This window comes from Nilaparvata lugens, chromosome 3 (assembly GCF_014356525.2).
Source record: "Nilaparvata lugens isolate BPH chromosome 3, ASM1435652v1, whole genome shotgun sequence".
Taxonomy (NCBI): domain Eukaryota; kingdom Metazoa; phylum Arthropoda; class Insecta; order Hemiptera; family Delphacidae; genus Nilaparvata; species Nilaparvata lugens.
In genome coordinates, this window is record NC_052506.1 from 91,127,362 (window position 1) to 91,143,888 (window position 16,527).

At 35.0% G+C, this 16,527-nt stretch overlaps 1 protein-coding gene across 1 annotated transcript in view; it reads left to right on the forward strand.

Annotated features, from left to right (window-relative positions):
* The window catches only part of LOC120350305, a 24,086-nt gene extending 7,789 nt beyond the window's left edge, over positions 1-16,297 (forward strand). The window contains exons 3-8 of the mRNA XM_039422956.1: positions 2,489-2,654; positions 5,340-5,526; positions 11,449-11,512; positions 12,839-13,033; positions 14,901-15,069; positions 16,280-16,297. Coding sequence (XP_039278890.1) covers positions 2,489-2,654; positions 5,340-5,526; positions 11,449-11,512; positions 12,839-13,033; positions 14,901-15,069; positions 16,280-16,297 — 799 coding nt within the window. The remainder of the gene's footprint in view (positions 1-2,488; positions 2,655-5,339; positions 5,527-11,448; positions 11,513-12,838; positions 13,034-14,900; positions 15,070-16,279) is intronic.
* The last annotated feature ends 230 nt before the right edge of the window (positions 16,298-16,527 follow it).

A 16,527-nucleotide genomic window follows, 5' to 3' on the forward strand; every position in this document is an offset into this window, starting at 1 on the left:
AAACTTGACTTTATTTGGTGAATCATGAAATTCATCTGACAATATTTTTATTTACATCTCAATACGGACTTCCTATGTGCTTAGTCATGAAGCATTCATTATTCCGAAAACATATTCTACTCAATCAATTGGTAGTATATCTATTGGTAATATATCTATCAGTAAAGTGTGGAATTAAAAAAAAAAAAAATAGATTGGTTAAATCAGTGTTTCAGAAATGAATTCAATGTTTTCATAGTTGTTGATTGTCAATAGATAGTCCAGGAATTATGTGATGTACAATGAATCACACAGAATTCCATATTCATTCCATCTTCCATTTTAGGATGAATATAAGCTAAGCTAAATTCAAAAATGTTTTAATTATTCTTTCATTCTTCAGTACCTAATTAATGGATGCAATATGAACAACTCTCTTTCATGAGTTGAATATTTTTTCAAACATTTTCCAGTTTTTCAATGATAGGGGAGTGATAATAATTTGTATAGGTCTTCTAAGGTACGATTATCTACAGCTGGTAACCAATCAACTACACTAACTTCAACTCCAAACTACCGTTTTAATCCCAGTAAACAATTTATCACAGGGTGACGTGTTTATTATACAGTTGGTAGCTACAGATACTCAATCATATTATCACAATATGATCTTGAATCATGATCATCTTTCCGTTCTTCGGTAGCCGCTCTGTCGACAATTTCGAAAACATAGGTCTGTGAAAAGGGTTAATAACTAATTATTATAATCCCCCCTATTGAAATTTCTCTTCAGAAACCATCCCCAATATTCCCAAAGTTTCATGCCGTTATGTCAAGTAGTTTTCAAGTCTATAGGGAACAAACAAACATACAAACAGACATTAATTTTTATGTATATAGATTAACACTCGGCTCAAACAAAAGTCTCTCTAAGATAAGGATGATGATAAGGTTGACAACTTTCAGCTATGATGTTTTAACATTTATTAAAAATCATTATCAAAAATTATTTCATGTAGTAACTAACTATTGTGTTTGAGACACTTCTGGCGCTATCATAGTTTCACCACTATTCTGTTCTACAGTCCTATCTCTTGCAGTCGTTAACTATATCTATAATAAAGTGACTATATACAAGTACGGGATAGGAAAATTATGTTTGACGCATCATCACGTCTAAAGCTACTGGACTGAAACTAACTTGCAATTTTGCATGTAAATTCCTAATTAACCAAGGATGGTTATAGGCCTATTTCAATGCTTCAAAATTTCATTACGTCAAGTTTTCAGTTTGTCAAGTTTTAAAATAGATCCTTGCGGAGCACGGGTTTCTGCTAGTTTACTTATAATTTCATTCCATTTCTGTATTGTACTACTTTATAGTTTTATTATGACTTTTTTACTATTGTTGAAACAGTACACAGATAACTTCAATTTTCATTGATAGAGTACAGAGTGTGGCATTATAGCTTATTTTTTACTGAATTTTATAAAACGCATTGTGTAAGAGTCAGAAAAGTTCTATTCTATTTTCAAAATGTAAGTTTGTATTTTAAGTTTTTTTTTCATTTAGTTTTGAAGAGTTTTATAATGGAGGTGACATTCCCCACTCTGGATACACTTCTAGTTCCTATTTATAGTATTTTATAGCACCCTTTTAAGCATTGCAGGTGTAATTCTGGCAATTTCTACCTGTTGTTCTCCAAATTTTGGAGAGTCTTCGAAGGTTCATATAGACATGGAATTCCAAAAAAACCCACAGAAAAAAATTACAGGGGGGCAAATCAGGAGATCGAGCCGACCATTGCAATCGCCTCTAAGGCATTCTGGGAAATATTCCTTCGAAACAGCCATTTTGTAAATTATATCCATCTTGTAGGCTATGGATGGTCTTCGTGTAGAATCCTCCTCACAGAACGATCAGAAAGTCCAAGGGCTGACGCATGTTTGCGTGCTGAATGCCTTGGAGATTGCAAAATTGAAGCTCTCACTGTCTCGATGTTATCACATGATCTAATGGGCCGTGGATCTTCAGATCTTCGAGTTTTCTTTCTACTACCTACTTTTCTAAATGTACTAACCCACGAAACAATATTGATTTCCGGTTCGGAACTCGGGCTAAGAGGGCCAAATTAAAAAGATTCTAAAAGGAGCGCAAGCTCCTCGTTGTTCCATGGTTCCATCGCATGATGGCGACTGAACTGTGCAAGAACAACATTTCAAAACCACGACTCTCGAATGTGACTACTTGAGCACTAGCAGACCGCTATGTCATCAACTAACTGAATAGTAAGCATTTCAAATACGACACGTGACACGTATCATTAGTGCATTAATACATTATGATGCAATCGCATCTCTGCTTGTCAGTATTTTGTGTTTACAGCTTCATCTCATACGCACAATAATATTCAAAAGTAGGCATATTGATTCGTTCAATTTCAAATGTAATTACTTTTCACTTCAGTTCAACTAATAAAGTAAAAACAATCATTAACTTTTTCTACAGATGTATTCTTACTGATTTACCTGAGTGGTACACAGGACCCGAACTTCTGGAACGTCCTAGAAGCTATAGAATAAATCCAAGTGAAGAAAGGTCATCAGAACATGTTTCAGATTATTTTTCTCATTTCTTCAGAGAATTTTGGCTGTGTAGAGATCCAACCAATGCGGTAAGATTTACTTTTTTCCTGCCAAAAATAACTTTCTATTTGTCAATATTTTCTCACTCACGTTTTAATGAAATTGATCAAGATAATCTTTAGAGTCGAAATCACTTACTTTTTGAACCCGGAAGCATCCTTGGTTCATTTTCACTTTATCGATTCACAAGTTCATAAATTTTCAGAAAATTCATAAATTTTCTATCAATGTCATTACAATTTTTCCCGTGAATCAGTTACCGGCAATTCATGATTACCTGTAGGCCTGGGACATGAAGGTCTTGTACTTTGAATGCTAACCATTGGAATTCCGATTCATTGTCCTATATTTTATAGGACGTAAGATCTTAATATCTTATAGGACGCCCTAAAGTCCTTAGGACGTAATCTTGAAATTCAAAGTACAGTACAGTTCAACTTCAATTATCCGAACTCCGTTTACTTGAATCGCTTTTAGGAATAACTATGCTATAGAATTATATAAATTTATGGGCTACAAGAATTTTTTTCTGATCTCCAGAAATTTCAGATATATGTTCAAAGAGAGCAACAACCCTCCTTTAGCAAAGTTAAATAATTCAGTGAATGGCATTTATTCGGCTATAATAATAATAAATAATAGGTACTACGGTAAATAATAAATACAAGTAATACTTTTAAATGAATTTCTCGTTTGTTCAAGGAAACTCAAACTAACAAAATATTTAATTAACCGAATGGTATCCGGTCTCCGGTCCCAATTACTTTTGTTAATTGGAGTTCAACTGTATAAGTAAATAAAATTCTTCAAACAGGTTTTTGAACGCTTTCAATTCAATTCAATTTATTTATTCATTCACGTATCATACAATTTTAACAACACAATTACAATAATTATAAAATGATATTAGAACCCACATAGACCTTTACGTCCGTGTGTGGAGCAGTTCTTAAGATTAGCTGTGTTACAATAAAACATATTGGGCTATAAGTATAAGATACATACGGTAAATTAAATAAAAATAGATTATATTTAATATATTTTTAGTATTAATTATATAAGAAATCAATTTAAATTTAAAGAGGAAGAAAATATAGATCAATTGGAAGAAAATTAGGTAATCGGCTTTAATAATACCAATTTTTATAATTTATTAATAATTATAATTTTCATCACACCAGAACAGTCGGAATCGCTTTTTGCAAAATGTATTTGGTAAAAAAAAACAAATTAAAATTTGAATTTCAAACATAAGGTGATTTGATTAAATTCTCTGCATCCTGCCATCCAACATGCATTAACCATTCAGAGACTCTGCGCTTTAACACTACAGTGACTCGGCCCGCCCCAGCCTCAACTATTTCTGGAGGAGGTTTCTATACAGTCATTGGGAAATGTAAAATGAATTGTACCTTTGCAAACTGATACTAATACTAAGATTATATAAACGTGACATTGTTTGGTTTCTGGTTAGGTGACTGTGTTGAATCTCTCTGAAAAAAGTGTCCTTATTATTGAAAATGTAAATTATTACTAAAGTTTTTATGAAAATCTGCCTAACATTCATTACTGGAAATATATTGAATAGTAGATTGGTGGGAAAACGCTGGTTTTTTTTTGTAATATGGTTTTAATTATCACCTCTGGGCGACCGACAGAGGCTCCAAAACCGCCAATGACGTATTTACATACTCATTCTTACATACGTATTTACCATATTCATTCCTTACAGCTTATACAACAATATTGTGTCAGTATTTTTATAATTTGAAAACTTTTATATTGAAATGTACAGTGAACCATATCAAAAGTGAACTAGAATCCCGAGCTCGGAAACCGGCCCTTAAATAGAGAATTCTTTCAAATTTAAAGCTTTCAATCTGACTTGAAATGTAGACAATTCTACCTCTCACAAGTTAAATTATTGTTTTATACATTATATCAATCTTCAACTGCATTAATCAGCTTTAGAATTCAAGCAAGTTTTAAACAACTCATATCGATTACAGAATAATAATATTATTGAGAGTTCACTTGAAATGTTAACATGGAATTCTATGAATTTCAAAACAAACTTCTCAATTTGAACATAGCCTACAACTAATCCGAAAAAAGGGAGATTGCATATAGTATACTCAATAAATGATCCCTTACTATGATAGACAACTCCTGATACATCACACTCTTATATATTAAGAGTTATTAGAAAACATATTTCAGACAATGTTCTATTCTGAAGATTAAGATACTAATGCCATGTCAGGAAAGTATTTGATTCGGCTTCAAAAAACAGAGTAAAGTAGATGAATACAATATGATAATAATCTATAGTATAATACAGGAAAGAATTGGCTTATTTGAAAGAATTGTGAATAATCATACCTTTATTACACTTTTTTCGTAATCTATCAGGTTTATTGCTCATTTTTGTCAGGCCAAAATTGAGTTGTCTTTTAGGGCGAAGCCACATGAAGCATTTATTCGGGCGTTTTTGCACTGACTGCGAACGATCCGGCAGGGGAAGGAAGCTCTCCGATTGGCTGATTATCAGCTGATTGGGTTGGCGTTCGGTAATCAGTCAATCGGAGAACTTCCTGCCCTGCCGAACCGTCAGCCTCCAGTGCAAAAATGCCCGAATAAATGCTTCATGTGGTTCGGCCCTTATTCAAGAGGATATGAATGATTTTTTTGTAAACTTGATTGATTTTTCCCAGAACCAACCCGTATTCTACAAAGTGGTTAACCAGTTGATAAGTGTAAGAGATATTTTTGAAATAAAATACTATCCTTACATTGAAGTGGCTACTGTCGACTATTTGGGATCCAATAAAAACAGCGCCAAAATTAAAGAAATTAAGTTCATCTACAAAGATGGAGGAAGGTTTTATAATCTCAAATTTGGTGAGTAATTTTTATCGAGAATGATTCCCGACTATGGTCTATACTAAGATTCACGTCATTATACGTTATTAAGTCAATGGAAATTATAGGACTGCAGTCTCCGATTCTCTGTCAACACTTTCATGTATAGTCTACTACAGATGAAGTTATTCCGATAAACCGGTATCTCATAATATCATATTAATTGTTGATCCTTGTTAATAATCATCAACTCCAACTCATATAATTATAATCTACTCCACAAGAAAATATAAATATACCTATTACTTCCTCATGATAGTGGGGATGAGAATGGATTTTCGTAATTGAGATAAAATATTTTGGTAGTTCTTTATATTAATTTATTCGTAGCCAACAAACGATTATCTCAAGACAGTTTGGCCATCGGAACTATTTTTCCCGCCGCCGCCATTAAGATTCCATCTATTTGAATTCTATAACACGAAGCGTTTTTATGAGATTATATAAATTCGCTCTCGTTTACTTGATGTTTTCTCGAATTTTGAATCTTTTTTATAATTTCTACTAAACATTTTTCAATTCCCAAAATATTTTTTAAGAACTTGGAACAGTCAATAGTACCTAGATAATTACAATACTGTAACATGGATGCTTACTGACTTCATAGTGATTACAGATAACTATAGTCAAGTGGAACACTTCGTTTTTTCCTCAAGTTGACCTGCATTGATATATTATGTTCACAATTGAATAAAACATTGAAACACAATGAATTTAAATTACATAGCATAGACCTAATCTTATTGATATTTTTAATCTTAATCTTATCATATTGATATTTTTGAGAGTATTGTTTATAGTTTTTAATCTCCGAAACATTATCACTAAACTACTGAAATATGCAAATGGCTGTGCAATGCAATAAGATAGGATTCTAAAGTTTGTTTGGATTCTTAATGGCTAATGTGTACCACGTGATTGCTTGAGCTAGCCAATCAGAAGCATGAAAGTCAATGGCCAAACTGTCTCAATTATACTATAGTGTAACAGCTGTACTGTATAACCAGTAACTATAGTATGGTAATATAGTCACTGTAAATGATAGTAGCTGTATACAGTAACTATATTACCCGTAGCTAATATTACCCATGGGTAATATAGTAAGTTACTGTAGTAACTGTAGAGCTATCTGCTTTGTCTGATAATAGACAAGGATAGCGAACACAAAAAGGATTCTAATTTAGCACGTTTTAATTGATTAAATAGTTCACGTTTTACCCTCCCTTTTTGAAAGCCTATAGTCACTAAAACCCATTCTGCCACAGCCGGAATTCCTGGGACGTTTGTTTAATTTGGGAAAAAGTTGTAACCTCAAAGCTGTTTCTTCAATTTGAATCTAGGCTCGGTGATTGAGCTCTAGGAGCGTCAGGAGACAGCATACCCCAAGCTTCTAGGACTGCCATCGATTTAGAGGCATCTCAGCGGCTTGAAGACACACGTTCACGAGACATTCATGGACCCATACATTGATGAACCCGTACATTGATGGACTCGTATATTGATGGACCCGTACTTTGACCGCTGTTAGAATAGAAAAATAAACTAGGATAATACAAATTAACTCAACTTCAGTTATATCATAAAGTCAACATTCTTTAGGTTTTTTTATATAAAACCCAAATTAATACTTATTAATTTAGAACACAAATAGACATAACCTACTTCAATATCTTGATTTAATAGAAAAGAATTTATTTGTAATCAGGGTCATGCCCTTTATACAATGAGATGAGTACATATTTATTATTCCATAATACAATACTTTAATTCACTAGTAGATGGAATAACTTTTCAATATAAGATCTTTTGAGTATTATAGTTATTTTGTTCAGTCTGTTCTCTTACATAAATTACATATAGTGTAATTTAAAAAAAATTACATGATATGTGTTTCCTAAAGAATCAAGAAAGCTTTTCATTAGAATCAGCAAAACAAATAAAATCTATAACACAAAATACTGTAATTTAAATTTAGGTTAATAGCTTATTCCTCTTCAAGGATAATTTAAAATCCAAGAATATTTCAATTCCTTCTTGTAGGTACTCTACATTTCTACAAGAGCATGTATTGTTCATTTTCTTCTATCACTCATCAGTTTGAATTACCATTACCATCTTCCATTCAAATCAAAATCAGAATCAAAAGGACTATACTCAATAAATCTATCACAATACACTTACACTTAAATGTATCTATCACAATAAATTTAATACTTTGATGGAAGCTTTCATCGATAATAATTTCCTTAATTATATTATAAATCTATGATGTACCTTAGTAGCGGTAATAGGAGGAAAATCTCCATTGTGAGGTGACAAATGTGATATCCTCTCTTCTCAATTAAAGCATTTACTGAGGCGGAAAAAACTAAAACATGCTATTGGAACATATGGTTCCACAGCCAAATACTAACAAGCATAAAAACAATGATTAACACAAAATACTGAGACTACATTATTCTGTTCTGCTACCAGCAATGGACAGACACTGAATGAAGCCCACGGTACACTTGCCTGGTCTAGGAGCTGTGTGATCGTCCATACTAGATAGGAACCTAACCAACGTTAACTGTGATTGGCAGTTAACATTTTATTGAAAATATCCATCACAATTTCTGCCAATAGAATGGAATGGTACAACTACAATTCAAGATACATTCTCCCACCAAGCAACAGCTATTTTCCAAATTCCTAATCAAATAAGGCATGATTGATAATCAATCGGACACAAATTCCTTGCCTTATAAGGTCATGAACCAAGCTGATGCTCCTGGAAAATCGTTGATTTTCTTAGTAGTGTGACTTCGACGCACACACTCACAGAGTCGACAAAACACAACACAGAAAAGCAAAGCAGTGAAATAAATTGTTATTCAGGCTGACTTCTCATGATAATTCGCATAATCCTTATCATTCACAATTATTGGAACAATGAATATTGTTACATTCTTTCAGACTAAAATTCGTACTAGGAATATGGAAAGAAGCAAAGGCTATAATGCTACTGACGCCAGGTAAAGAGCCACATGAAGTATCATCATATAGGCTAATATCATTGTTACCGGTCCTATCCGAGTTGTTTGAAAGGATTTTACTGAGTAGGCTAAACCAATGAATGAGAGACAGCACATAATTCCAAATAACCAATTTGCTTCAGTGTGAAACACTCAACAATAGACCAAGTGCAAATGATTATAAATGTTATAGAGAAGTGCTTAGAAGAGAAAAAAGATTGTTCAGCAGCTTTCCTTGATATAGAGGGCAAGCTTTTGATAAAGTATGGCATGCAGGTCTTATTTTCAAGCTCGAAAAAGTGCTACCAGAGCAATAGACAGATATATCACAATCCTATCTGACTGACAGATACTTTAGGGTCAGGCATGGAAGATCAAATTCTGATTTGAAGGAAATTAAAGCAGGAGTTCCTCAAGGCAGTGTTCTGGGACCAGTTCTTTACCTACTCTACACCAGCGATATTCCCAGCCTTGATGATAATACAACAGCAAATTTTTCAGACGATACAGCCATATATTATCAGTAGACAGTAATATTCATATTGCAACAAAGAAACTACAGAGATCCAGCAACAAAGTTCAATTTTGGACTAGAAAGCAGAGAATGAAATTGAATGAAACAAAGTCGATTCAAATCAATTTCACCAATAAGAAGGACCTGCCCATACCAATAACTATCAATAACCAATTTGTACCATATGCTAATGATGCCAAGTATCTAGGTATGACCTTGGACACAAAGCTTCGCTGGAAGGCCCATGTCAAGAAGAAGAGAGAAGAGCATGGAATCAAATATAATGAGCTGTATTGGCTGATTGGAAGAAACTCCATCCTTTCAATTCGAAACAAAGTACTTCTGTACGAACAGATATTAAAGCCAGTATGGTATACAACTTTGGGGTTGTACCAAAGACAGCAACATAAATGTCATACAACGTTTTCAAAACAAAGTGGCAAGGAACATTGTGGATGCTCCTTGGTATGACAGGAACAGCAATCTTCAAAGAGACCTGCTCGTCGACCTGGTGTCCATAGAGATCCAGAGATGCGGAGAGGCACGAGAGGCGACTGCACCAACATGACAAAGTCGAGGCGATCCAGCTGCTAGATAATTAATAGAGGGTTGGTGCAGAGGCTCAAAGGGGGAAACCGTATGAAATAGTGTAGTCCTTGTTCAAGTAGTGTCCAGTGGAAGAGCAGAGCAGTGATTGAGTGAATCTAGCTTCTATAGCGCAGTCAATATGTGTACATATTGATTAAACAATAGCAGTAAAAGTTACTAATAAGAAATTCACTGTTCAATTTTCCAATTAGTATTTTAGGATAGAAAAAATTAGCTCATTAGTCTTTAGGCTACATGGCTATAGTATTGACCAATAGAAAAAATCTGGTGTGGCGCACTCACACAGCTTTCCTTGCCGTTATGAAAATTGATCACCTGACGCTAGTGTTCCTGCGCATCTCAAGTCTACTACTATTCAAAGATCTGAGCCAGTTGGTTAGAGGACAATAACGCAGGAAACACACGATGTCTGCTATCTCTTCATAGTGAATTATTTAGTAGAATCAACAGTTGTTAACAGTTTGCAATAATTGAAATAATCACATTATTTTATTTTTGTTTAAATTGTATCTGAAGCCTAATAATTGGGAATCTAAAATCAAACTTTGCATAGATGGGGCGGAGCTCCTGAAATTTTCATAGATATGGGACTTATGGCAGTTGATAGAGCTTATCAATGACTAAGTTAGGTATGAATTTGATCAAAATCGTTGGAGCCGTTTTCGAGAAAATTACGAAAAACCCTGTTTTTCGCAACATTTTCGCCATTTTAGCCGCCATCTTTAATTGAATTTGATCTAAATTGTTCATGTCGGATCCTTATATTGTAAGGACCTTAAGTTCCAAATTTCAAGTCATTCCGTTAATTGAGAGATGAGATATCGTGTACACAGACGCACATACACTCATAGACACACACACACACACATACACACACACACACCACACACACACACACACACACACACACACACACACACACACACACACACACACACACACACACACACACACACACACACACACACACACACACACACACACACACACACACACCACCACACACACACACACACACACACACACACACAACACACACACACACACACACACACACACACACACACCACACCACACACACACACACACACACACACACACACACACACCACACACACACACACACACACACACACCACACACACCACACACACACACACACACACACACACACACACACACACACACACACACACACACACACACACACACACACACACACACACACACACACACACACACACCACACACACACACACACACACACACACACCACACACACACACACACACACACACACACACACACACACACACACACACACACACACACACACACACACACACACACACACACACACACACACACACACACACACACACACAACACACACACACACACACACACACACACACACACACACACACACACACACACACACACCACACACACACACACACACACACACACACACACACACACACACACACACACACACACACACACACACCTTTCTTGGGGTACCTCAATTTTTCCCGGAAAGCAATACTTTCTTTACTTACGGTAATAGGTAATTAGAATAGTAACTGTAATTAGAATATCATCATATCTGTGCTTAAGAATATCATTCTTGAAGCCGGTGCACGAACACAGTTAAATTTTAATCGTGATTAATTTCACGAGAACCAATCAGAGAAGCCTTCTTTTCGAAAAAGCAACCGGGCCTTGATAATTTAGATCTTTATAGATTTATTTAATTTACAGATTCTAAGTTGATCGATGAAATTTCTATGGATCAAATCAATTCCAAACCACAAACAAATCCTAGGTGAGTAGGATCTTATATTCATGTTGCTATCCCATGATTTTCAAGTTCAAATTGCTATTACCGATTAGATTGTTATTTTAGATTGCTCACTTGAATTAAATATCATTTTAAACTGAAAATCTACGATAAAATTCAACTTAATATCACGATGTGAACGAGGATTTTGATCGGACTATTTGAGTAATTTATTCCACTCTAATTTTCAAAACCTACTCATATTTATTATTATTTTTTTGCTGAGAGGATCACCACATAATAAGCTCGAAGCTTTTGTGCTTGAGTATCCGAATTAATTTTGTTTTTCGGTAATTCTTCAAAAGTATATTTTTAATATGTGAATATTTGCTATTTCAGTCATAAACATGTGAAATATTTCTTCTATGTTCAGTTTTGAAGCATCTAAATTTGAAAATCTACTTGACGACTGAAAATTTTGTGTATTGAAGAACTTCAAGACTTAACCTACTTCGTACTATGTGTTATCTAAATTTGGGAGAGGAATAGCACAAGGTTACCTTATTTTTCCTCTCCCTATCATTTTGATAATATACTGTATAATATATTGTATAAATGAATAAAGAATAAATAAATGAACGGAATGAATGATGATGAGAGATGACGAGTGAACATTCTTTAGGTGGGTTTCGAACCACAAGCTAACAATTACGCCCATATGATCATCTGATCTTGGGGGCGGGGGAGTTTGGTTGGTGCAATCCTATAAGGGGGCCTGAAGGGTCTGAGGCTCAAATTTGATTTTGGTAAGAGATTCCACTGGTTATATTTCAAACATACAAAGGGCTGCATCATAAATTCCTTTTTTCAAAACTTTATGAAACGCATTGTAAGTCAAAAAAGTTTCATTAAATTTTCAAAATTAAAATATGTATTTAATGTTTTTTTAATGTATTTTAAAGAATTTATAATGGAGGTGATGTGGAAATCGGAAGATAATATAGTTGATTGAAAAATTACTCCAAATTACACTCAATGAAGATAGAGAGATCCGGACTATTTCATTTCATTTGAAATTTTATTATCTAAAAATAAGATAGTTATTTGTTTTGTCAGTCCTTGATTTAGCAAAATCGAAGGAAACTTGAAAATGAACCGAAAATTTGAGGTTTTTGGGGCACTATGTAAAAAGCTTCAGGGCTAGAAAGTCAATTTCTTGTATAAGCTATTCAATAGGCCTACTCCAGATTCATTGTACGTAAATTTAGCATGTTCGGAATTAATTCCCCAAACGGCCCTTTTTCACTACCCCGTGACTGAACTATATGTTGAATGATGAATTTCTCTTTTTATTTTGAATCAAATTTTCAGTTTTAAGGAATATGCACATTCTATCGTACCAATGCGAGTCGGGAGTAAGGGAGCAGTCAAAGACTTTCTTTTTACACCCAACGATAGATCAAGGAAATTGATCAATATTTCTCCAGCTGGGATGAATCTGAGGGTCGGTTCGACATGGGACAAAAAATTCGAAGGTGTACGAGGTAGCACTACAAATGAGTTCATGTAAGTAGGCTGGACTTGATTTCATATTTGATTTTTGGGGTATGTCAACATTATGCTCTTTGAGCACTGTTCGTTACTCAAAGAGAAAATGCACTAACATATTTAAAACGACTATTCCAATTGAGAGTTTTCAGAATCTACACAGATCCAATTTTGATGATTTAGGTACCGTAGAGTGCTTGTCTCGAATGGTTTCAGGACTATTGTGCTTTTTGGAACCTACTGAGTACCAGTGAAGGTTACATTGCGATAGATATATGAATTTAATATTTGACATTTTGAAAAGTATCTCTGTAAAAGTTATTGATCGCAGTTTGTATGTCAAAGATTATCGGCAATAAATGTGCAGGTTTTTCCAGTTTTTATCAAGTCATTCAAAAAAGCTTATCGAGACAAAAATTTAGAATAAGTTGTAATGATTGGTGGTGCCATCTCGAGACTTTTTGAAAAACTGTTTGGACTCAATTGAAACGTGAGATTGTTGAGCGATATCAAAGAAAACAGCGATTCGCGCCTTGCGCATAGTCCAGAGGCTCCCAAACTGTGGCCGGGGGCGCCGCGAGCTAGTGCCAGGTGCGCCGCCGTTGTCTATGATAGAGTCACACTACAAAACAGTGCGGATCAGTCTGTGCGTGCGCCGTGCGGCTCTGGCTCTGCGGCTAGGCAACCAAACTACCTTCTGACAGTTTATTTCAGAGAACGATATCAACTGGGAAGACTGTTGGGGTGTTTACTGATGGAGGCCGGTCAATGTCGGGCCACTACCAAGGACTGCAATCTCGCATTTGGTCAAAAGCCCCAAACGCTCTTTGGACACACTGTATTTACATCGAGAAGCACTAGCAGCAGCAAAATTAAGTCCAGAGTTGAGTGCAGTTATGAAAATCGTGATACAATTTTTATTGATTAATCTTTTTAAACCAGACCAATGAAGGCCCGATTTTTTTCATAAACTGTGTGATGACACAGGTGCTCAACACTCATTGCTTTTGTACTATAGCAGTGCGCCATGGCTATCTCTGGGCGATTCTCTGCTAAGAGTATTTCAACTGAGGCAAGAAATCCACATATTTCTAATCAAAGACAATAATGTTCTTGCTGACATGTTTATTGATGAAAGTTTTCTCCTTAAACTGGTGTTCCTAACAGATATTTTTCAACGTTTGAACATCCTAAACAAGTGTTTGCAGGGGAACATATGTATATTTTTCAATTGACATGTAAGTTAAAGCATTCAAGAAGACTTAGGCTTTGGCCAAACAGTTTGAAGAATGAACTCCAGGTACAAGGAACTTATAAAGTCGAACAAGCCCATTCCTCCCATTAGATCAGACATTGCTCATTACTGCTGCCATGGTTTGCTTATCTAAGTGTAACATTTTTCAAGTAAGCACTCCATTCATATTCATGTCATAAAATTTCTATAGAGGTATAAGAATATAAACTAAGAATATAAACTAAGAATATAAACTAAGAATATAAACTAAACTAAGAATATATTAAGAATATAAACTAATAGTTTGATTATAATAAATAATGCAATGCAAAACAAATAAATTATACTAGGTGCGCCGCCAAGCCATGTCTGTACTCAAAGGGAGCCGTGGATCAGAAACAAACTTCTGGCATAGTCTATACTATCGACTACGGTACATTTTTTTCAAATAAGTGGTTGTGACAATTCCAAGTCTTGCTATTCATGCATACAATTTAGACTGGGAAGTTAAAGGTAATTTGTCTTCAGCTAATAAAACTATGAGTGTAATGTTCAAACAAATTTGACATTTGTCTTGAAATGGTAGATTTTGATAAAATTGAATAAATATGTTATCGACAAATACATTTGAATTTCTGTTTGTTGAAACAGTTGCAGAAGAGAGTATGGCCTTGACTTTCCTCATATATTCACGCCAGAGTGTTCTGTAAAGCACAACCTTAAAAACTCGGATAAAAGTATTTATGCAAAAGTCACTGCTGAGGATTTCCCAAGAATGTTTACGGTGGCAAACCGCGAAGTCTGGCTTTGTACAAATAATGTGAGTAGGCATGCTGTATTTCATTATTTATTCTCATGCTTACATAGGCCAAAAGTATTGCAAACATAATTGGAAGCTGTCCCTATTACAAATATCTATTAAAACATATCTATCCACAAATACAGAGATTTATAAAAATAAAACATCATACATACTAAAAATAATAATATAGTGGGATAGAGGCCACTTTAGGGTTAGCATTTCATTGAGTGATAACGCACGGTGAGACCGGCTCAAACGACTATCTGCCTGTTCCCCTGTTTGACTGTCTATCATCTTGTTTATTTGTACTCCCAACTAAGCTGTTCGGTCTGCACGTGCCTCATTGCCATGGCAACCGCTGACGCTAAATCTAGAGCTTGGCAGTTAGTAGCTGTCATTCTTCCGTACCGCCAAATTTTAAATTAGGAGTTTCGCGCTTACGTACTGTCTGTCATCTATGAACTTTTTAAATACTTTTTCATCACTTATCATCCAGTTATCTTTGATTGGAAAACATTTCGCAGTACAATTATCATTATCATCCTACCAATCACAATAACCCTTTTCGAAACCTATCATTCTCAGGAGCTTCCTTATCACCACCTGCCACGAAAGCTCTCTTTGCGCATTCCTTTTTTCCTTCGTTACCCATTCCTTTTATTAATTGCTTTTATCATTGCTTCTTGTCTCGAATTTGAAATACTCACCAGGCGAACACGGAATGATCTAACTAAGCAAACCTCCGAAGAGTGAATGCATCTAGGCGAGGGATTAATGCACGAACAAGTGTTTGACTTAGCTATGGGAATTCATGGTGCACTTAGTGTTATAACTTCTCAGCACTTAAGTGATGTAATCATAGATGTTGTTCCCCATCTTGTAAATACACTGAATCGTTTGGATGCCTGTCTGATGGTAAATAGCGATCTCCAAGAATGTCTGTCTGATATTGCAACCAAAAATTCTCATTTGGAAAAGAGACTGGAAGATGAAAAGAGGGAAAGAACACAATGCTTGGACATCTCTTTATCTAATGAAGAGAAAGCAGAGAACTAAATTTAAATCTAAACTCAATGTTCAATATTATTGACGATTCAAAGGCAGAAATTTCTTCCAAAGATGCTATCATAAAGCTATCAGATCATAATGCACAAATTGCTTCAGAGAAAATTCGAAATTGGAAAGTGAGTTGAGATTAAAAAAATTAAAAGTTCGTCTTATTCCACAGGTCATGATGATTTCATAACGCCTAGAAGTACAGTGAGGGCTACCTAGGGATGTCAATCCCGGGATCCCGGGATCCCGAATCCCGGATCCCGGTCCATTTTTTAACAATCCCGGGATTTTTCAGCGTCAATCCCGGGATTTTCGGGATTGGAAACCTGAAATTGTGAATCACATTTTTCCAAAACAATCCAATATGGAATTTATTTATGGTGATGAATATGAGTTTCTATAACTAATTTATTGTTCTAA